Source organism: Hypomesus nipponensis, chromosome 8 (assembly GCF_054491055.1).
Source record: "Hypomesus nipponensis isolate SF chromosome 8, ASM5449105v1, whole genome shotgun sequence".
NCBI lineage: Eukaryota > Metazoa > Chordata > Actinopteri > Osmeriformes > Osmeridae > Hypomesus > Hypomesus nipponensis.
In genome coordinates, this window is record NC_140368.1 from 650,209 (window position 1) to 672,905 (window position 22,697).

The window sequence follows — 22,697 nt, forward strand, 5'->3', positions numbered from 1 at the left end:
AGTAATCATCAAGTACTCGTCAATTATACAAACGTTTTGTAGAAAATATTTTTTCAACCTTTCGAAACCTTTTTTAGAAAATATTTTTTCAACCTTTCAAAACTTTTTTTCCACACAGTGAGAAGAGAGGAGGGGAGAACAGACAAGCCTGAAACAGTAGATTAAAGCACAATAGAGTACCCTAGAACAGTGGTAGAGTCATCATCAAGTACTCATCAATGATGCACATTTTTTGAGAAAACTATTTTTCGAAAATATTTTTCAACCTTTCCAAAACCTTTTTTCTTAAACCTTTTTGAGTTGAAAAAATATTACAGATGATTATATTATTATTACCACATTGAAACTGTTATCTGAATGACCCAAGGGGGAGCCAGATTACCAGTGGGGAACAACATGTTTACTTTTAAACTGCAATCAAACTTGCTTTCCATCCACATCAAAATCATTAGTCACAGTCGTCTTTTCAGTTGGTTTCTTTGTTTTTTAATAAAAGAGATTCCTCTTGTGTTGTTTTTTTTTTTTTTACAGATTAAGGCATCATGCACAAAAAATCAAGACATACAAAAGCATATGCTTCCCCTAAGTATAATAATCTGCTCTAACATTTGTAGATTTGCTTGTTAAAAATAAGTCTATACAGGTATGGCGTAGCTGGCATGTGAGTGAATCTAAAAGCAGGTGTGACCCTTGTCACCTGCTGTCACAGTTTCTGTAAACATGGCTTTAGCTTTAGCAGAGTAGGTCGGAGTAGATGGGGAGCATGCTTCGACACCGGAACACGTTTCCTGACAGCATGCGAGTCAACCCTGAAGGTTATTTACAATGCAGATTTACCTTAAACACAGATATCCAGGTTTGTTGAATCATTATTAAGACGTTTAACAAACTTTATGAACAAAGACAGACGGACAGACAGACAGACAGACGAAGGGAGAGTAATGTCCTGTCTTCCAATCCCAGAGTCCCAGTCAGTCTGTGTTTTGATTGGCTGCCTCAACAAGGAAGACTTCCTGGAAGGAGGTGGCGTGGACACGGCTGTGTCTGCTTGTGCTGTACTACACCACGTTGAACACCATGGAGAGGTACTGTTCGTACGACACCTGGATCCAGCCGTCCTGGTCTGTGTCGTAGCGCCTGAACACATCCGTCAGCCTCTGCAGGAGGACACAGTGTTCAGCTGAACATGACACATTCAGGTCCTCTGCTGTTATGTGATGAGGATATTTCAACAGGATCTTTCCAGTGTATGAAGATAGAGAGGATAGGAGTTCAGGCTCAGTGGTTAGAGTATCTGACTACAGATCAAGAGGTTCGAGTCCCCCTGTACATCAGATAAAAGCACCTGCGGAATGAGGCACATTTCTCACCTGTAGAACGATGCAGCATTGGATGAAGTCGTCGAAGGCCACCTGTCCTTTCCTTTGCCGGTCAAACTTCTCTATGAGGGTGCTGTAGAACTGGTCTGACAGGCGATACCCTGAGGGCACAGCACAGCGTCACCTCACACACACACACACCTCACACACACACACACACCTCACACACACCCAGAGCTACTATCACCTCACACACACACCTCACACACACCCAGAGCTACTATCACCTCACACACACACCTCACACACACCCAGAGCTACTATCACCTCACACACACACACCTCACACACACCCAGAGCCACTATCACCTCACACACATCCTCCTACACCCTTCATTCCGAACCCTACTTCCAGATACTACGTGGTGGTGCTGGTGGTGTAGCTGGCTGAAGCTGTGTTTGTGATAGCTAGTGTGTGCGTCAGAGGACCCTGGCTGGTAAGAGTGGGCAGTGAGAGAGGAGTGATACTGAGGAACAGCAGAGACACAGGCTCCACTAGCACAGGGCTCAGATACTCCCAGATGGTGGGCTGGGGGGAGGAAGAGCCTAGTGTTTAGAGTATCTGACTGCAGATTTAGTTTGATTCCCTCTCTGTATGCTGTTTTGCACAAAAGCATCTGTTAAATGAATAATCATATCTATACAGGTATTATGATGAACTCATCTGCTTTTTGGCGTTAATCAGGACACGTGTCGGTCCTCACACCCCTCAGGAAGGTTTGAGGCAAACGTTGTGAACTACAGTAATCCCTGCAGCAGCCCCGCCCTCCTCAACCTCTACCCCCGCCCTCCTCTACCTTCACCTCCACCCCTCCAGCTCTCAGACAGGGAGGCAGTGCGGTAACCTGAACTACTGTAGTGTTTAAGAGCCCACCTCTTCCGTGGTCATGAGAAGCTCAACTCACCAAACCCAGTCAGCGCCTGCTTCAACTCGTTCTTGTCGATGAAGCCTGAGTTGTCCCGGTCATAGGTGCGGAAGATGTTCTGCCAGTCTGTGATGTACTTCCAAACACCGGCAAACTCATTGAAGTTCACGCCCCCCTTGTTCTCCCGGTCAAACATTGCTGTGGAGAGGACAGGGCACACGCTGATTACACTAACCCAGGAGAACACACACTCACAGCTCACACACACACACACACACTAACCCAGGAGAACACACACACACACACACACTAACCCAGGAAAACACACACACACAGCTCACACACACACACACTAACCCAGGAGAACACACACACACTAACCCAGGAGAACACACACACACTAACCCAGGAGAACACACGCACACTAACCCAGGAGAACACACACACACTAACCCAGGAGAACACACACACACACACACTAACCCAGGAAAACACACACACACACACACACTAACCCAGGAGAACACACACACACTAACCCAGGAAAACACACACACACTAACCCAGGAGAACACACACACACTAACCCAGGAGAACACACACACACTAACCCAGGAGAACACACACACACACACACTAACCCAGGAGAACACACACACACTAACCCAGGAAAACACACACACACAGCTCATACACACACACACTAACCCAGGAGAACACACACACACAGCTCACACACACACAAACCCAGGAAAACACACACACACTAACCCAGGAAAACATGCGCACACTAACCCAGGAGAACACGCACTCACAGCTCACACACACACACACACTAACTCAGGAGAACACACACACACTAACCCAGGAAAACACACACACACACACACTAACCCAGGAAAAACACACACACACTAACCCAGGAGAACACACTCACAGCTCACACACACACACACACACTAACCCAGGAAAACACACACACACACTAACAGCTCACACAAACACACACTAATGGGATTCTTTCCAGTGATATAATAATGTATGCATGCGTTGCATCAGAGGTGAAAGGGATGCTGGGAGGTGTAGTTCACTTCTAGTAGAAGTGTAGTTCTCTGTGTGATCTGATATAATCTCAGTTGTGACTACAGGTGGAAACTCCTGCCTGCCTGCCTGAACTCCTGATGGTGGTGATTACAGAGATCAGGTCACATGGCTGGCCTAGCACTGCGTGGCTATTTGATCACAAGGGACTGTATTGTACTGTCAACCCAGGGACCAGGGAACTGCCATAAGCCTCAAAACAACATAACACACGTACACAGTGTTCTGTCTGCATGTCTGACACCATACAGTATGCATCGTGTGTATTACGCATGCACACACACACCCAACACTAGTTAAGAAGAGTTCAGATAAATACCATGTAAATTATTATTGACAGAAGGCTTTTTAGTAGACGTACTCTTTTCAAACAAATCCTCTTTTTCTGCTGTTTTATTGACAGCTGTGTGTTTGCAATCTACTGTGGTGCCTTGTGGGTATTGGTCAGTGAGAGGTTGTTGCCAAGCAGGTAACGAAAAGGGGAAGTTGCCATGGATAACCAACAAACAATATTTACTGCAGGACAAAAAGACAGTTGTGTTGTCAGTTTTTAGAGAGCTACAGAGAGGTGGGGGGGGGGGGGGGATAGAGGGATAGAGGGAGGGAGGGAGACTCACATATGATGGAACGTACGGTGACAGGGTTGAAGGGAGTCCATGTGCCTGTAGCAGAGAGACAGGAATTAACATTTCACAAAATATAATTTCAGCATACATTTACTGTATTAACAGTGTTGTGTTCCTCCAGAAATTCTGACCCTCCTGAGACCACAGCGTTCTGAGGGAGCTAAGCTGCCAGGCTAACGTTAGCAGTGTAGCAGCTAACGTTAGCAGTGTGGCAGGCTAACGTTAGCAGTGTGCCAGGCTAATGTTAGCAGTGTAGCAGGCTAACATTAGCAGTGTGGCAGGCTAACGTTAGCAGTGTGCCAGACTAACGTTAGCAGTGTGCCAGGCTAACGTTAGCAGTGTAGCAGGCTAACGTTAGCAGTTTAGCAGGCCATCTTTAGCAGTGTGCCAGACTAACGTTAGTAGTGTGGCAGGCTAACGTTAGCAGTGTGGCAGGCTAACGTAGGTGTCTGGCAGAAGGACCTGGACATTAATCAGCCCCCCCGCCCTGCTGAGTCACCCCCACGCCCCTCAGCTCTCAGACAGGGAGGCACTGCAGTAACCTGAACTACTGTAGTGTTTAAGTGCCCTCCCTCAGCAGCTGCAGACCATGAAGCAAGAACTCTTTATCCAAAGGCTGGTTTTATGACTGGCTGGTGCTGGGGCTGGGGTGTAGGCCATGACAGCTATTCTACTGCTGGTCTACTCCAGCACAGCCGTATCCCCACCCCCCCCTGCCCTGTCCCCCACCCCGACCTGCACTGTCCCCCACCCCGACCTGCCCGGTCCCCCGCCCTGACCTGCACTGTCCCCCACCCCCCCCTGCCCTGTCCCCCACCCCGACCTGCCCGGTCCCCCGCCCCGACCTGCCCTGTCCCCCGCCCTGACCTGCCCTGTCCCCCGCCCTGACCTGCCCTGTGTGTGTGCTGAGGGGTCAGACAGAGCTCCTCATGCAGTGCTGCCACGTGTTTCCAGCCCTGGTCCAGAGAGGGCACCAGGAGGCAGAGAGCTGTGTGTGTTGCTGTGTGTGTGTGTGTTACAGTGTGTGTGTGTTACTGTGTGTGTGTGTGTGTTGCTGTGTGTGTGTGTGTTGCTGTGTGTGTGCAGCACAGAGGGAGCTTTGTCCCATTGGCAAGGCAGGGGCACACTTCACACACACACACACACACACGGCTGTTCACACACTGGAACACACACAGGGCTGGATTCAACCACAGTAACACACATGCAATTACACACCGTAAAAAAAAACATGGGGGTGAGCTCAACCTTGTGAGGTGAACCCAAACACACACTCACATTCACACACTGTCACACACACACACAGCTCAGGGCCCCTGTCTGAAGGGCCCCTGTCTGAAGGGCCCCTGTCTGAAGGGCCCCTGTCTGAAGGGCCCCTGTCTGAAGGGCCCCTGTCTGAAGGGCCCCTGTCTGAAGGGCCCCTGTCTGAAGGGCCCCTGTCTGAAGGGCCCCTGTCTGAAGGGCCCCTGTCTGAAGGGCCCCTGTCTGAAGGGCCCCTGTCTGAAGGGCCCCTGTCTGATGCATGTATTGCGGGGGGGGCTGTTACAGATTGTGCGCAATAGAAAGCCGGGAGAGTTACAGCTGAGGCCTATCGGCTATTCATCCAGGGCAGCGGGTTGTCACCAGGCCTGGGGAGGAGGAGGGGAGAGGGGGACACACTGGTGCCTCAGCCCCCCGGCACACAGCTCTCTGGGGGAGGTGATGGGGAGGGAGGGGGAATCTGAGAGGAAGGGGGGATTGGACAGGAGAGGGGGAGGGAATGAGGGTTGGAGGAAAGCAGAAGAGTGGCAGAAGGAGAGAACAATGAGAGCGGTGGGGGGAGGAGAGAGAGGAGGAGGAGGAGAGAGAGAGGAGGAGGAGGAGAGAGGAAGGAGGAGGAGGAGGAGAGAGAGAGAGAGGAGAGAGAGAGAGAGAGAGAGAGAGAGAGAGAGAGAGAGAGAGAGAGAGAGAGAGAGAGAGAGAGAGAGAGGAGGAAGAGGAGGAGAGAGAGAGAGAAAGAGGAGGAGACAGGAAGAGGAGGGAGGAGAGAGAGAGAGAGGATGAGTAGGAGGAGGAGGGAGAGACAGGAAGCAGATGGAGGAACCTGGACGGGCTAAGATGGTCGCCACGGTGACAATGGCAGCATCCCAGGCAGGGTTGGTGAGGCGTGATACTGTATTAGACCAGGTTCCCAGCTGGTCTGCCTGGACACCTCTATCAGACCAGGACCCAGCAGGTGTGCCTGGACACGTCTATCAGACCAGGACCCAGCAGGTCTGCCTGGACACGTCTATCAGACCAGGACCCAGCAGGTCTGCCTGGACACGTCTATCAGACCAGGACCCAGCAGGTCTGCCTGGACACGTCTATCAGGCACGCTGCTTCAGGACTAGAGCGACAGCGAACACTGCCCCTTCCTGCCTTTAGCAGCCTGAGCAGTGTTCTGTAGCCTGAGCAGTGTTCTGTAGCCTGAGCAGTGTTCTGTAGCCTGAGCAGTGTTCTGTAGCCTGAGCAGTGTTCTGTAGCCTGAGCAGTGTTCTGTAGCCTGCCAACGCCTGGGACAGATAACAGCTTATTTTACTGACGCCATCGTTGCTTTTTAGTGGGGAAGATAAAACTGTGTGTGTGTCAGATGTATTTTTCTTATAAAATATCACAAGTTATGTTTTCAGTGAGGTTATTAAAAATATGTTCAGGCTTTACATACCAAGGTCTACTAATCAGGCTCATCTTACATAATAACTAACCCTTGTTAGTGTATTCCATCCATTTTGGTTCTACGTGGTGCTGGTTGCACAGCTGTGAGGTGGTGAGCTGACTATCAGGCAACACTGATAACCTGGCTCATACAGGAAGTGGACCCGTTTACTGTGTTGTACTGTGTCACTTGACCTGTATGACCATAGACATTATATACATGTATATATGTCTATATGTATATATGTATACATGTATATATGTCTATATGTATATATGTATACATGTATATATGTCTATATGTATGACCACTCCACCTGCCTGTGCCATTTTGGAATGAAAATACAACTCCTAATCTGTAGAGGAGAGAGAGAATGGGTGGAGGAGGAGAGAAGATGGAGGGATGAGAGAGAATGGAAGGAGGAGGTATAAAGGTGAGAGAATGGAGAGAGGTAGTGTAGAGTACAGAGAATGGAGATAAGTACCGTTTGATAAAGCCTGCTGCAGTTCAGTGTCTGATATCACTCCACTTCTGTCCTTGTCCACCCTGGGGAAGAAGCACAGATTAGATACTGGCTGAATGAACACACACACACACCGCCAGCACACGCCAGCTGAAACCTTATCCACACTAATCTTCGTGTCGAGTTTACATCCCTCAATAAAGCGAGACTGAGCCTGGTGGTCAGGAGACAGGTATCTGGTGGTGTCTGCGGGGACAGCAGCATTGGTAGCTGCTTCTCCCTGAGGGCCAGATAGGAGACAGTACTGCAGGCAGACACACTGCAGGCAGACACACAGTAGTGAAAGCAGAGAACAACAGGACATGTTGCTGTGATTGGGTATTATTTTACAAATCTGGACCATTGTGGAACATGAAACCACAGACAAGAGGTGATGACACAATCCTGCAACAGAACTGTAGCTAGGACTACTATAGACCATAGAGAGTACACCTAAAACTAATTTAAGATTACAGCTTGATGAAGACAGGTTTTATGGAAGTGAATCTGAGTCATCCCTATCAGATAACACTTCAATACACCTGAAGGCCTGATATGCCCTGGAGAGCAGCCATGGCCAACCTTTTCCATAGCTCTAATATTTTAGCAGCCGCCCAACATATTCTTTCACTTAATTTGCGCTTATCACACATGTTTAACAACACCACAAGAGCCAAATAGCCCTATTTTGGGGGGGGGGGGTTCTAAAACCCACTAGAGGACACTATTTAAAAGGATATTTTCAAAAATGTATTCTGGGGGAACATGCCCCCAGACCCCCCTATTTTGCTGGGTCACAGGAAAAATTATAGGTTTTATCTAGGGGCTTAGCCCCCCCAAAAGTGGGAACCTAGATTCGCCCCTGATCGTCAACGTGCCATGCGTAACTATTGACGTTTCTGTCATGATGAATTAAAGGCAAAATGTAATTTAAGATTTGTAAGAATTGTAATAATCATTTACCAACAGTATATATCATTATTTTTACAGGCTATTACATTTTTCATTCTTTAGTTTTCATTGGTTTGGTGGTGTTATCCTACCCTGGAGGACCAGTTAGGCCCAGGCCCACAGGTTGGGAATCTCTGCCCTGGAGGTTTGATTTTCTGTCTAACCCTAATGCTTCTGAGAGAATGTCTGAAGACGTTTGTGAGTTGGGTATTGACAGCAACAACACTTTGCCTTCCAGTTAGGAAACAACCTCCTCTCGTTGTCTACAGAGAAACCCTCCCATGACTCACTCGTTCCTTAGCAACCTCCAGTCCAAACCTACCGACCTACAAACTCTAAGGACCGAATCCAGTGTGTAGATGGCTGGAATGAAGGGAGAAACTCCCAAAGAAAAACATGGCAGCTTCTTCTTCATGAAGGGCCGCTTTGTGACTGTGGAGGTGGGGAATGTAGAAAGGAGGGCTAGTTGGTGACCAGCCTTTACTAAACACGGTTGGGGTTGAGAGGGTGCATATGTGTGGAACGGAGCTGTGAAAAAAGCATACTACTCTTTCTCTCTCCCTCCCTCTCCCTCTCTTTCCCTCCCTCTCTCTACCCCTGCTTTGTTTAGCTTCTGAGCTGCAGGTAAAACAGGCAGAGGCGTTGTGCTTCATTTAAAAAAGCATTATTTTTTTCCTGAGGCGTCACCATCTGTGTGTTTTGATTACTGAATGCAGGACGTTTATCGAGTCCATGGCTGCTACCGGAGAGTTTCCCAGGCCTCTCACTCTTTCCTACGGGGTGGGCAGGTCAGGACATGTTAGGCTGGACTGGCGCAACTTTTCCATTCAAACGTCTGAGAGCTAGCTGGGTTAGGGTGCCCTCATGGCTCACAGGGTAGAGCATGCACCACGTAGGCTGAAACCTCTCTCCCCTCTCTCTCTCCATGACATGTTGTATACTGCTACACTGTCAATATGCTAAAAATACATAGACTAACTCTATTTGCTGATTTTGTTTGTGTCACGTAGTCTTCCAGTCCTTCAGTAATCTGATAAACAAAACCATATGTTTCATAACTTCTGTTAAGACTACTAAGGAGCCAGTCAACACAATGTGTTTTCTTAGAACACATCTAACACAGCCATCTGGATCTCATTTCGGACGTGTGTGGTTCTTTGTTGTGTGTAGGTTGTGTCATGGAAACCAAGTCATGCTTGTATGAGAGTTCCATGAGTCAGACTAAACAGCTCTAAAGCTCTGGGTTACTGAGTGAGTCATGATGTTTACCCTTTGACCTTGGTGAAGTCACATGACACAGAAGGGAATTCCAGCACCAGGCAGAAACACCAGCAGTTCTGCTCCCTGGAATCATCTGAGCAGTGAACCATGGCAGAGGGAGTGTGTGTGTGTGTGTTAGAGAGAGAGAGAGAGAGAGAGAGAGAGAGAGAGAGAGAGAGAGAGAGAGAGAGAGAGAGAGAGAGAGAGAGAGAGAGAGAGAGAGAGAGAGAGAGAGAGAGAGAGAGAGAGAGAGAGAGAGGATGTCCATGAATCCAGACAAGCCTAACAGTTTTCTAGGTTTTGCCTCCTCATAATTTGTAAAGGTGTTTCAGGTCTTGCATGCCTGCAGCATTTTAATGTTGTGAGAAAGCAAAGCTTAAGGAATCCTCTGCAGTATTACATAACTCATTACTACCACAAGGGGCACAAGCAACTGTCTTCTCCTCTCCAACCTTACGCCAGGGCTTGACACGGTTATTATGAGTTTTATGTGACACTTTCTGAAACTGATTTCGAAAGCGCTACCACGTTTGGTTCTGATCGTACATGACAGCAGCATGTGTACGTGGTAGAATCCATTATTCTACATGAATATACATTTCAGTTATGAAGTACTGGTTTAAACTGGTAACTGCTATCATGATGACTAACCAGGCCTTCTGTGTGCACGAGTGAAAATGTTCTAAACTGTCATAACTGTAATACACACATCTCAACATCTTAAGTACAATCTTGTTTAAAGGGTTATGGCTATTTGTTGTGAAAATCATATTGTCAAGTACAATTTTCACTCAAACATCCACGGAGGACATACAAATGAACTTTCTATAATACTGTAAGTCAAAAACATTTTCGTAAAAAGGAAACAACCGTTCTTTGCTCAGTCCTCGAGACCGTTCTGCGGTACACAGCAGTACTAACGTGGAGCTTAAACGAATGCGGACAAATAGGCTACTCAATTGTTTTAGTTTTTTTTTACTCACCTCTGAAAAATATTCCAAAGAAACCCTTGGTCCGGAGGCGCGTTGTTATAAGGAGCCGCTCTGTACGGACTGTGATATGCCATTTTAAAAGCTTTCCTGCTAAATTTGTGCTATTAAAAACAAGCCTCCCCTCCGCTCTTCAATCTGTCACTGACATTCCTCGCGCAGAGGCGTGGCGTGAAACTCTCTCACCACTTCCCATACGCTACGTCACAGGGCCACCGCCACACTATCTTCCCCTCAAATTTTCAAATTAGCTTTTTCTATTTTTTTTTACTGTTATTCGTTGGGTGCCTTAAACGGAGACATATCGGCTAAATGTGTTTCATGATATATTATGTTTTTTATATATATTTTAACATGAGAGGCGGTACATTTCAAAGCAGCATTTTATAGCAAATGTATCTGTGTGTAAATCAGGAGATCACTATCTAATTTGTAACCTGGCTGAAGTGCAACGCTGATTGGACCAGACAGTCATGGTGGCGGGAACAGTGCCCGGCTGTGTAACTTGGCTGTCCCGATAGCTGTCTGTCTGAGGAGAATATTAAACCTGTCAACCCACCAACACTCACCAAATACCTATCTGATCATCTGCTGCAAAATCACAAAATAGCCATCAAGTAAAATGTTTTATTATCCTAACGTTCTTCAACGCCACACGGGCTGCTTTTCCACTATTTGGTGAGGAAATGTACCTAGAAACTGTAAATTATCTCTTGCAGCTAGCTAGGGTCATGCCAAGTAAAATACCTGTTAGCTACAGCTGGTAGTTGAGCTACCTACTTTCCGTAACTGTTTGTTATTTACTTTGCAGGTTGGCGGCAACCAAAGGGATTCGGATAACTCGCAGGGAACTCATGAAAGTGAATGTTGGACGGACATGGTAAACATAGCAATGCCTTCTCTCCAACCGACTGAAGCCTACTAGGCGGAGGTTGAATCCTTATTCTAGCCAATACAATCCTGTTGTTTGATCACACACATTTTTAAAAATATATATTAGGCTGTAGGCCACCGTGGGAAAAACCTTTGAATAAAGAACTTTTGAAGACATTTTCATGTGGTACTAAAACTTACCACCATTGTTTTAAATTCATTTCCAGTGAAGACATCCTGGATTACGTGACTGTTCAGATGCCCCCGCTGCACCCCAGTCTCCCGCGGCCCAGATTCTCCCTCTACCTGTCCTCCCAACTTCAGTATGGCATCGTGATCGTCTACCATCGCCAGTGTGCCTTTCTACTGGGTGAGAGGGGGAGAGGGATGAAGGGCTTTCATTCTAAGGGCACTCATTTATCTGTGATTTACACGCTGACTATTATATCAAAGGCCTCTTGAGTCAAGAGTCTTGATGCCTTCCACCTGAAATAAAGTCTGGTATTAAACAGCACCCTGATCACAGTCTTCAGAGGCATCAGCGTCATGTGACCGTTCAAAGAGAATGGCCTTGTGTCTAGATTTGGGGTCAATGTGATGTCATACTCTGACTTCTGACCTCCAGATGAGGTGCAGCAGATCATCGACCGCCTGCTGCGCTCAGAGAGACACATGCGCATCGACATGGCCGAACCTGACAGGTCCCTACACACACACACACATAGCTGTAGATACACACACAATATTACACAGTACACTGCAACAAAGCAGTCTTATTACGCAACAATAAGATCTGAAATGTGACAACCCTTCTCTTCCCCCCCCCCCTCCCCTCCCAGGCTAGCCCTGGATGTACCTGACTCCCTGCTGCTCCTGAGGGAGGCAGAGGGGGCACAGGACCCCTTCTTTGGGGTGATGGGCCTGGAGCATGAGCTGCCCAGCCCCTATAAAATGCCCCAGGTGAGTCAGCACAGCCAAAACAAGCACACTCTAAACCCTTGCCCCACACTACACTACATCACTTATATTTGATTCATTTATCGCATGTTTTTAGCCAAAGCAGCATACAAATAGTGTATTAAGAGCAACACACACAGGGTGCTGATAGTTATGTAGGTAACCTCTTTAGTGGAAAAGGTCGCATTAAGTTCTACACTTATATGTGTACATTTACCAGGGCACTAGTCGCTGCTGTAGTTAATGCTGCTCTTCTTCAGCCCTGGCAGCTGATGGACACAGTGACTCCACAGCGCTTCCTGGTGGACAGTCTGAGATCTACACAAGACCAGGAAGGTGAGACCTGATTGTTTCTGATTGGTTGTCAAACAATATAAAACGTCAGATTTCTGATGTGGCTGTGGTTCCCTATTTTATAATCTCTGTCTGTCTCTGTCTCTTTATCTCTGTCTCTCTCTCTCTGTCTCTGTCTCTCTCTCTCTGCCTCTCTCTCTCTGTCTCTCTCTCTGTCTCTCTCTCTGTCTCTCTCTCTCTGTCCCTCTCTCTCTCTCTGTCTCTCTCTGTCTCTCTCCCTCTCTCTCTCCCTCTCTCTGTCTCTCTCTCTCTGTCTCTCTCTGTCTCTCTCTGTCTCTCTCTGTCTCTCTCCCTCTTTCTCTGTCTCTCTCCCTCTCTCTCTCTCTCTCTCTCTCTGTCTCTGTCTCTCTCCCTCTCTCTCTCTCTCTCTCTCTCTCTCTCTCTCTCTCTCTCTGTCTCTCTCTGTCTCTCTCTCTCTGTCTCTCTTCCTCCTCCAGGGTTCAGGTCTCCTCCAGCTGGGATCTCCCTGCAGGAGAAGGAGCCTCTAGTCATCCTGGAGCCTGAGGTACGCTCCCTGACCCTGCTCTGTACTGACCCTGCTGTGCACTGACCCTGCTCTGTACTGACCCTGCTCTGTACTGACCCTGCTCTGTACTGACCCTGCTCTGTACTGACCCTGCTGTGCACTGACCCTGCTCTGTACTGACCCTGCTCTGTACTGACCCTGCTCTGTACTGACCCTGCTGTGCACTGACCCTGCTCTGTACTGACCCTGCTCTGTACTGACCCTGCTCTGTACTGACCCTGCTCTGTACTGACCCTGCTCTGTACTGACACTGCTCTGTACTGACCCTGCTCTGTACTGACCCTGCTCTGTACTGACCCTGCTCTGTACTGACCCTGCTCTGTACTGACCCTGCTCTGTACTGACACTGCTCTGTACTGACCCTGCTCTGTACTGACACTGCTCCACATTAACATCATCCCCTCTGCTCTACCCTCCCTGTCTCTATCCTTCTCTCTCCTCTTTCTCATTCTATGTCCATTCTCCATCCCTCCCATCTCCCTCCCTATCTCCATCTCTCCCATCTCCCTCCCTATCTCCATCCCTCCCCTCCTTATCTCCATCCCTCCCCTCCTTATCTCCTTCCCTCCCCTCCTTATCTCCTTCCCTCCCCTCCTTATCTCCTTCCCTCCCCTCCTTATCTCCTTCCCTCCCCTCCTTATCTCCTTCCCGGTCAGTTTGCTGGAGCAGAGCTTCCAGATGCCACCGCCACCGAGATAGACCTGCTGCTGGAGCAGCCAGATCTGTTCCTCAGGGGTGAGGAGGGGGGGGGGAAGGGAGGAGGGGAGCAGTAACCAGATCAAGCATGCTATCAGCCTTAAGTACATGATCCTAGCTACAATACTGGTGTGTGACAGATGTGGAGGGGAGAGAGAAAGAGAGAGAGGATGTGGAGGAGAGGGAGAGGGAGAGAGAGGCAGACCAGGAGAGAACAACTGAGAGAGCCACCACCTCCATTGACCAGTAAGTAGAGAGAGCAGTTATAGGTGTTCACACCAGCAGGAACACAACCCAGTGTGTGTCCAGGCTGTGAGTTGTGTGTCCAGGCTGTGAGGTCAGGTGTGTGTCCCTGTGTGTCCAGGCTGTGAGGTGTGTGTCCAGGCTGTGAGGTCAGGTGTGTGTCCCTGTGTGTCCAGGCTGTGAGGTCAGGTGTGTGTCCCTGTGTGTCCAGGCTGTGAGTTGTGTGTCCAGGCTGTGAGGTGTGTGTCCAGGCTGTGAGGTCAGGTGTGTGTCCCTGTGTGTCCAGGCTGTGAGTTGTGTGTCCAGGCTGTGAGGTGTGTGTCCAGGCTGTGAGGTGTGTGTCCAGGCTGTGAGGTGTGTGTCCAGGCTGTGAGGTGTGTGTCCAGGCTGTGAGGTCAAGTGTGTGTCCCTGTGTGTCCAGGCTAAGGGAGTCTGTGCTGGGGCAGGACAGGGATGGTCTCTGGCTGCAGGACGAGCAGGCTGACCAGCCCCTCAAGGTCATTACCGCGGAGACGACCCCTCGGCTGGTGGCCACGCCCCCTGCCTTGGCCAGCTCAGAGAGAGAGGGAAGATCCTGTGGAGAGGTGTGTCTGCTCTACCTCTCTCTCCTCTCTCCCTTTCTGGCCTTCTCTCACTTCTTCTCTCCCAATCTCTTCTTCTCCCTCCCTCCTATCTCTCTCTTCTCCATCCTTCTCCCTGTCTCCTTTTTCTCATTTTCCCTTTTCTCTCCCTCTGTCTCTCTGTCTCTCTCTCTTCCTCTGTCTCTCTCTCAGGGTGATGCTCCTCCCAGGAAGCCTGGTCGCAGACGTCAGCTGATCTTTGCTGACCCCCATGTGCAAATCTCCCAGGATGCAATGCGGGTGCAGATTGGGGACCCCCTAGCTGAGACCCTTCCTTTAGTAAGTCCAGACCCTCTCTTCTCCTCTCTTCCTCCTCTTCTCTCCTCATGTATGACATGTATGACACACATAAATGTGTGTTTCAGTCTCGGGTGTTGATGGAACGTCCCTCTACGACCAAGACCCTCCCTGCTGTGCTCTTTGGTGCCCCTGCTGGCCGTGAGTGTGTACTGCACCCCCACCCAGAGGGAAGGACGTTCTACACAGACATGAAGTCAATTCCCCTCCTCACAGCCTGTCACCGTTAATCCACCCAATCACATCTCATTTTTGAATCCAGTCACTTTTGACCTTTTTACACAGCCCACTGCCACTCCGACCTCCTGTCACTATGGAAACAGTGTGCGGTCCTCACCACCCTCCCTCGCTCCGGGGAACGGAGAGGGGAGGGGGAGGGGGGAGCACCCAGCTCTGAGCTGGGGAGAGAGGTGGTGAGGAGGAGAAGGTCCAGCAGGAGAGAGGTGAGCTCACCTTCCTGGTCATCGTGAGGGTTTAGTCTGATGACTGAACCCATGGGACAAGATTTCCTGCACGTCATGGAGCGTGTACGTGTATGTGTGTGTGTGTACGTGTGTCTACATGCGTGTGTCTACATGCGTGTGTCTCTTTGCAGGTCCCTCGTGAGCTGGTGGAGTCAGGACTCCAGTCTGAAGCTTCAGGTCAGACTAGCTGCTGGTACACCTGTTCACCACAGGGGGCGCACTGTAGCTACAGTCTAATGTCTGGGGCTGGGTGTTAGCGGTAGCGTGTGTAAGCGGTAGGGTGCGGTAGCATACGGTAGAGTGCATTAGCGGTAGCTTGCTTTAGCTTGCTTTAGCTTGTGTTACTGTAGCTTGTGTTAGCGGTAGCGTGCGGTACCATGTGCTGTGTTGTCCTGCAGCGTTAGCGGTATCGGGGGTTCAGCTGGACGTGTCAAAGGAGGACAGGTCTCTGGACCAGATCACACCAGCCAGCAGATGGTAAGACACACTGGGACAGAGAGGGGACTGCACTGCTTAATGTCACACACATGGTAAAGTTTCCCTGTGTGTGTGTGTGTGTGTGTGTGTGTGTGTGTCCAGGTCCCCCCAGGAGGAGCAGCAGGGGAACATGGAGCCCATAGTGGAGGAACACGTACCACTTCCTGAAGGAGAAGCAGGAACAGGAAGCTGGGACGTCTCTACACAGGAAGTGCTCAGGTCAGCAGAAGAACATTTCAGATGAACAGACGTGAGAGGAGCAGGAAAAGTTATGTATCTTCATCATCCTCCCCTCTCTTCCTCACAGGCTGGTCACCTCCTGTCTCCAGATGTTTGGCCAGGCGGTCTTCCACTCTCTGCTGCCCCCCGAGGCAGAGCGCGGTACTGCGGCCAGCGTGTTCTACAGCCTGCTAGGTCAGTCTGGTCTCACCCCACTCACTTTATCTGTTCATTAATAATAATGGGTTTCTGCAGAGCTGTGTGTTTCTGGTTCTGATCTGAGTGCTTCTGCAGAGCTGGTGTCAGAGAGGAAGCTGGCTGTGAGCCAGGCCCAGCCCTATGGGCCAATCAGCATCCACCGTGCCCAGCTCACCTGGACCTGCTGAGACTGGCATGGAAACACACACACACACACACACACAGATAATGTTGTTATGAGAATCTCTTTCATCAAATCATCCCAGAAACGGTGTTCTGACACAAGACTGAAATGATGTTGAGCAGTTTTGATCATTTTTAAATAAATGCACTCAGGAGGTTTAGATTACTGTTCCATAAAGCTGTTTGCTCAAGTTTTACATTCAAAGTTTTACATACAGTTAAACTATTTAGCAATTTATAATATATATATCAATATATTTATCAAAATATTTATTCTAAATAATTTATTACCCAAACTGTCTTTTCTATATTTAATATGTTTTATAAATAGACAATGTTTTGTCTTGGCAGTTGTGAGATGGCAGTTTTCTCTTGGTTGTCCTGTTTTAATACTGTTTTTAACTAACACAAAATAAACTGGCTTTTAACAAATAACAAACATACATATATTCTTGTTGAGTGAAAAAGTGTAATACCTTTTAATACAGTACTGTTCACAATAGGGGGCAGTAGAGCTCTGAAAGGTCAGCCAGGCATGCTGACCTATGACCTAATCCCTCACCATGATGACATAGTGCCAGTCTGGCAGAACATCACATGTGATCTCATGCCTGAATCACTCGGTACAATTAAACTGAGGACTGGAGGAAGAGGGCAGTGGACTGAGTCAGTCTCTCTGAATGTAGCGTGTCACTGCGATGGCACATAGCCAGCGGTGAAGGTCGAGCTTGTTCTAGAACGCGGGCTTACGGTGACCTCAGATGGTTCAGGAACACAGGGTTACGGTGACCTCAGAAGGTTCAGGAACACAGGGTTACGGTGACCTCAGATGGTTCAGGAACACGGGGTTACGGTGACCTCAGATGGTTCAGGAACACAGGGTTACGGTGACCTCAGATGGTTCAGGAACACGGGGTTACGGTGACCTCAGATGGTTCAGGAACACAGGGTTACGGTGACCTCAGATGGTTCAGGAACACAGGGTTACGGTGACCTCAGATGGTTCAGGAACACAGGGTTACGGTGACCTCAGAAGGTTCAGGAACACAGGGTTACGGTGACCTCAGATGGTTCAGGAACACAGGGTTACGGTGACCTCAGATGGTTCAGGAACACAGGGTTACGGTGACCTCAGATGGTTCAGGAACACAGGGTCACGGTGACCTCAGAAGGTTCAGGAACACAGGGTCACGGTGACCTCAGAAGGTTCAGGAACACGGGGTTACGGTGACCTCAGAAGGTTCAGGAACACGGGGGTTACGGTGACCTCAGATGGTGACAAGAAGGGGCGTGGTGTTGACAGAGACGTCCCCAGACAGCCTGAGAGCTTAAAGGAAGAGCTGGTCTAGAACTGCCACTGAGGAAGAGAGGTCAGTCTGAAGAAACTCGATCTCCACTGGACAGAACAGACCCACAACACACACAAGACCACAGAGTCACAGGGCACTGTCATATCATAGCAACACCCTAACCCTAACCTCACTGTAGTGACGTGCGTCTCCTGAATCTGCTACCTGGCACAGCCTGCAGCATGAGAAGACAGGCCGTGCTGAATTCCTTCTACATGGAAATATCTATCTGTGTGGCAGATCTATCCATCCCTGTTGGTGATGTCAGCTCGGTGTGCAAGTGTGAGGAACATCACACACCAACACACACAGTTGTGACAGTCCTGGCATGTTGCACACTCAGGTCAGGTAAATGGAAAGAGGACTTTGTTTACTCTGCAACATGCACATCATTTGTAACTTCCCCCAAGGTATGAATTAACTATGTAAATGTACGTATGTATCTATATAGATTATCTACCTGTTTATCCATCTACACACTCCCACCCAAGACATGGAATGGAATGGCACACAAGTTGATAGATGCTGCATGGACTTTAATGTGTTATTGGATGAACACATATTTCAAACGCAAAATATGTGACACCACATTGCAAAAATCCACGTAAATCAGCGAGTCCCCCCCAACCCAGCTGTCAAATGAGGAGAGAGAGAGAGTGTGTGTGTGAGGGAGAGAGAGAGTGTGTGTGAGGGAGGGAGAGTGAGTGTGAGGGAGAGAGAGAGACAGAGAAGGGAGGGGGCACTGAAGATGGTCGTCTACTTGAATAATCAGCAAGGGTCTAAATATGTATGAGTTCAGACAAAGACATGAAGCTATGTCACAAATCAGAACTGGTAAATTATTACGGTTCATAAATCTACCAAATGTGACATTCTATAAAGACGTATAATGAAAGAATCTCTTTGAACCCTTGTAGTGTTGTCATTAGCTCATCCGCTCAGCGTCTGGTGGAGCCTGATTTGCATTTCTAAACAAATGCTGTCATACAATCACACAACGTTGTTCTTCTAGTATACATGGCAATTTGTAATTTAAATAATGAGAACTGCAACTGTTAAGACACTGGAAATTAATCAATTGATAAATCAAATGCATTAAACTAGGTGCATCACAACCTAAATTAGATTTGTTTTTCTCCAAATGATGAAAGTGGTGAATGACATCATGTATATACTAGCGTATTACAAGACTCCACTGAAGACATCACAGTAGGATAAAGACAGGACACCCTTTTTGAAACACACATTCTCACACGATGACATTCACATACACACAGAGACAACATTTACACACAGTCACACACTCTCACACAGAGACAGAAAGGAGAATCCTCAACCCATTAAAACAACATGTCCGTCCATCACCCCTTGACAATATAATAAAGTTCACACTGGAGTGACACATTACACACATTCACACGGAGGGTTTAAAGAGCCATGAGGAAGAGCTGTGTGCATGTTGACCCACAGCGCTCTCCTCCTCCGCACCAGAGCAGCTCCAGCCTCGTCCCTGGACCATCCTCAGGACTAAACACAGTGCCTTCAAACTAAAACACAACCTTGGCAGCAGAACCTGATCGCTGGACTTATACCAAGAACCCAACAGACAAAAACACCGTCGGTAACAGAGATACGTAGCGATAGAAGACCGGCAGGAGAGGCAGTAAGAAACATCTGATCTGAGACAGAGATCCAGTGCTTCTGAGACAGAGATCCAGTGCTTCTGAGACAGAGATCCAGTGCTTCTGAGACAGGGATCCAGTGCTTCCATCCACATGGCAGGTGAAGAGACAACCGTGTCAGAGCCCCAGGAGAGCCGGGCTGTGGAGAAGCAGACTGATGGGGAGCCAGACAGCCCCTCAGGGTCCCCCCTCCCGGAGACCAGCCAGGCCCGCTCCCACCTGGAGTGGGACGTCCCCTTGTCTGTCCCCCTGCCCATCGAGGTGCTGTCAGCTGACCAGCCCTTTCCCTTCCTGGACACCACCCTGGCCGACCTTGGCATCCAGGAGTAAGCAGATGGATGGCCGCTTTGTGTGTGTGTGTGTGGTCTTGACCTTGTGGGGCTTTTTTGCTGGGTCTCATAACATCAAAAGCTTTTTTCAGGGCGTTTTCAGAGTTAGGGTTAGAATGACATCCACTAGGATAGGAAAAACCAACTTGTGTGTGTTTGTGTGTGTCAGGTCAGCGGTGAAGGAGAAGGTGGTGTGGGTTGACACCAAGAAGACACAGGTGAAGAACAAGGCAGGGAAGCTGAAGGAGAGAGAGGTGACCATCCTGGAGGTGCGTGTGACGGCCCAGAACCCAGGAGACAAGCAGACCCAGCAGGTTCTGTACAGCACCGAGTCGCACACTGACCGATCCTTCTGTCGCACCGGAGTGGACATCCTGCCCTGGATACACACACACACAGGTACGTTCACACTTGTGTATTTATTATTACACTATCATTCTTCGTTATCATGGGCTGGGTCTGAACCACACACATCTGGAAGTTGTCAACACTGAGAAACAGCCTGAGATGTTTCCACGCCAGTTGCCAGCGACTGAGGACAGTAGAGAGATCGAGGTGTTTTATCAAACATGTCAGTGACTCTCCAGGTGCCCGCCTGCCCTGGTCGCACACACCCAGTTGTCAGGGAGCTGAGGATCTCTGCAGGTGTGGCCTGCCAGACCACCAGCACAGCACTGCAGAGATGAGCTCACACTGGCATCACTAACAACTAATAATAACCCCTTGTGTAAAACCCAAGCCACCACCCAGCTGGGCTGAGGACGTGATAGAACAGCCTAGGTCTGAACCACACAGCTGGGCTGAGGACTTGATAGAACAGCCTAGGTCTGAACCACCCAGCTGGGCTGAGGACGTGATAGAACAGCCTAGGTCTGAACCACCCAGCTGGGCTGAGGACGTGATAGAACAGCCTCAGTCTGAACCACGCAGCTGGGCTGAGGACTTGATAGAACAGCCTAGGTCTGAACCACCCAGCTGGGCTGAGGACGTGATAGAACAGCCTAGGTCTGAACCACGCAGCTGGGCTGAGGACTTGGTAGAACAGCCTCAGTCTGAACCACGCAGCTGGGCTGAGGACGTGATAGAACAGCCTCGGTCTGAACCACCCAGCTGGGCTGAGGACTTGGTAGAACAGCCTCAGTCTGAACCACGCAGCTGGGCTGAGGACGTGATAGAACAGCCTAGGTCTGAACCACCCAGCTGGGCTGAGGACGTGATAGAACAGCCTAGGTCTGAACCATGCAGCTGGGCTGAGGACTTGGTAGAACAGCCTCAGTCTGAACCACGCAGCTGGGCTGAGGACGTGATAGAACAGCCTCGGTCTGAACCACCCAGCTGGGCTGAGGACTTGGTAGAACAGCTTCAGTCTGAACCACGCAGCTGGGCTGAGGACTTGGAAGAACAGCCTCGGTCTGAGACGTCAGCACGACGGGGACGTTTGTTGTTTCATGGGACTAGCATTTAAATTATACTACTCATCCAGAACGGACCTTTTATCTAAACTTGGTTCCGCTCATATTTTTTTCAGCTTTCCGAAACCTTTTTAGAAAATAATTTTGTACTTCACATTTCTGCCACTATCTAGCTGCTAGTTAACCACAGCTAAACACCAATCGCGGAAATTCTGCCGTGCGGAAATAGAACGTTCACGGAGCGGATCTTTTACTTAGCCGGCTACACTGGACGCATTGAAGATGAATCCGTTTTGCCGTCTTTGTTTATTTATTTTATTAATACTGTCAACTATCTTACTTACTATTAAACGCTTGAATCTATCTACTTACTATCGCTGTCGTATCTTCAAATAGAAAAGCAACGTTAAAATCGTTAGAAACGTTAAATCTCCATGGAAACAGCTCTCGAGGGTTTGGGAAATAATCGGATTTATTGCTTCCTTCATTATTAACAGCAAAATATATAATAATTTTCATAGATTTATTACTATTTTACTATGTAAAAAGGGCCACGCAAACCTCACGGAAAATAATAAAAATACATCTATTTCTCAATTTTCCGCGCGGAAATTGTAGGCGCGTAAATTCAGCTTGGTGTAGTCATGGCGGGATCGTCGTGTGCTGATGTCCCTACCTGTGGTTCTGTTTCAGAGGAGAACGGGCTCCAGCCAATCGAGATGACCATGGCTCTGGAGGTCGAAACTCAACAGCCAGAATCAGATGCGGCCCGGGAGGTGTGATGGAGCCGGGAGACTGCTCGCCATCTTGGCCAGCTGAGCTATCACATCTGAACGTGGTTAAACCCGGAGTTATACCTGTTCTTCTCAGGCTACGGCTTGGCAGACTGCTTCCAGCTACCCTCCCTCAGCTGATAGTGTTCTGAGGCCTTGACTATAGCTGTTCTTTTCTTTAAAAATAATAATCTGTGTAAACTGTTTACTGTATATTGTTTTAGTACATTATTAACACCAATGAAATTGATGGCGGTAATTTGCATCTTCTAAGAAATATAGGAGAAGTGCTGGAAGCATGGCAGAATGTGGAGGTGACTAAGGTAGAAGTCTGCTGGAAGCATGGCAGAATGTGGAGGTGACTAAGGTAGAAGTCTGCTGGTAACATGAAAGAAGAAATAATTCATAACTACATCAGAGATATTTGTAACTGTTTTGAAGCTTGGCAAAAGCTTTAAAGGCAATGAGTGCAGAGTGAACTGCTATGCCAATTGAGCCTGACCATAAAAATAAAGGCTTTTTTCCCCATTGAGTTCTGTCCCTGTTTTCCCTGTGCCTGGGCTTACGGACCCTCTGGTGAAAGTGCCGACACAGGAGTTCAGATGAGGCCATTGTTGCAGCACTGGGTCAGATCCCCTGACTAGCCAGGACTGGATTCCCCTGAATAGGCAGGCATTAGCGTGGAGTTTAAAAG

General features: G+C 48.6%; 3 protein-coding genes across 3 annotated transcripts; 2 read left to right on the forward strand and 1 right to left on the reverse strand.

Annotated features, from left to right (window-relative positions):
- Positions 1-463: 463 nt before the first annotated feature.
- Positions 464-10,526, reverse strand: pdcd6 (programmed cell death 6). The gene is made up of 6 exons (XM_084703142.1): positions 10,346-10,526; positions 7,134-7,195; positions 3,964-4,008; positions 2,285-2,443; positions 1,371-1,480; positions 464-1,157 (listed from the first exon to the last, which is right to left on the reverse strand). Exons 1-6 carry the CDS (start codon positions 10,426-10,428, stop codon positions 1,059-1,061), a joined length of 558 nt encoding a protein of 185 aa, XP_084559268.1. The 5' UTR covers positions 10,429-10,526; the 3' UTR covers positions 464-1,058.
- A 128-nt stretch (positions 10,527-10,654) lies between these two features.
- On the forward strand, positions 10,655-16,891 carry rec8b (REC8 meiotic recombination protein b). Its single transcript, XM_084703141.1, has 18 exons — positions 10,655-11,029; positions 11,163-11,231; positions 11,452-11,594; positions 11,850-11,925; positions 12,064-12,184; positions 12,442-12,517; positions 12,973-13,040; positions 13,718-13,796; positions 13,898-14,003; positions 14,422-14,584; positions 14,774-14,899; positions 14,986-15,058; positions 15,203-15,360; positions 15,513-15,558; positions 15,780-15,858; positions 15,961-16,077; positions 16,166-16,272; positions 16,372-16,891. The coding sequence occupies exons 1-18, from the start codon at positions 10,974-10,976 to the stop codon at positions 16,461-16,463; spliced, it is 1,755 nt and encodes a 584-aa protein (XP_084559267.1). The 5' UTR covers positions 10,655-10,973; the 3' UTR covers positions 16,464-16,891.
- Positions 16,892-19,252: 2,361 nt separating this feature from the next.
- Positions 19,253-22,524, forward strand: LOC146274628 (uncharacterized). Its single transcript, XM_084703391.1, has 3 exons — positions 19,253-19,815; positions 19,988-20,217; positions 21,924-22,524. Exons 1-3 carry the CDS (start codon positions 19,583-19,585, stop codon positions 22,010-22,012), a joined length of 552 nt encoding a protein of 183 aa, XP_084559517.1. The 5' UTR covers positions 19,253-19,582; the 3' UTR covers positions 22,013-22,524.
- The last annotated feature ends 173 nt before the right edge of the window (positions 22,525-22,697 follow it).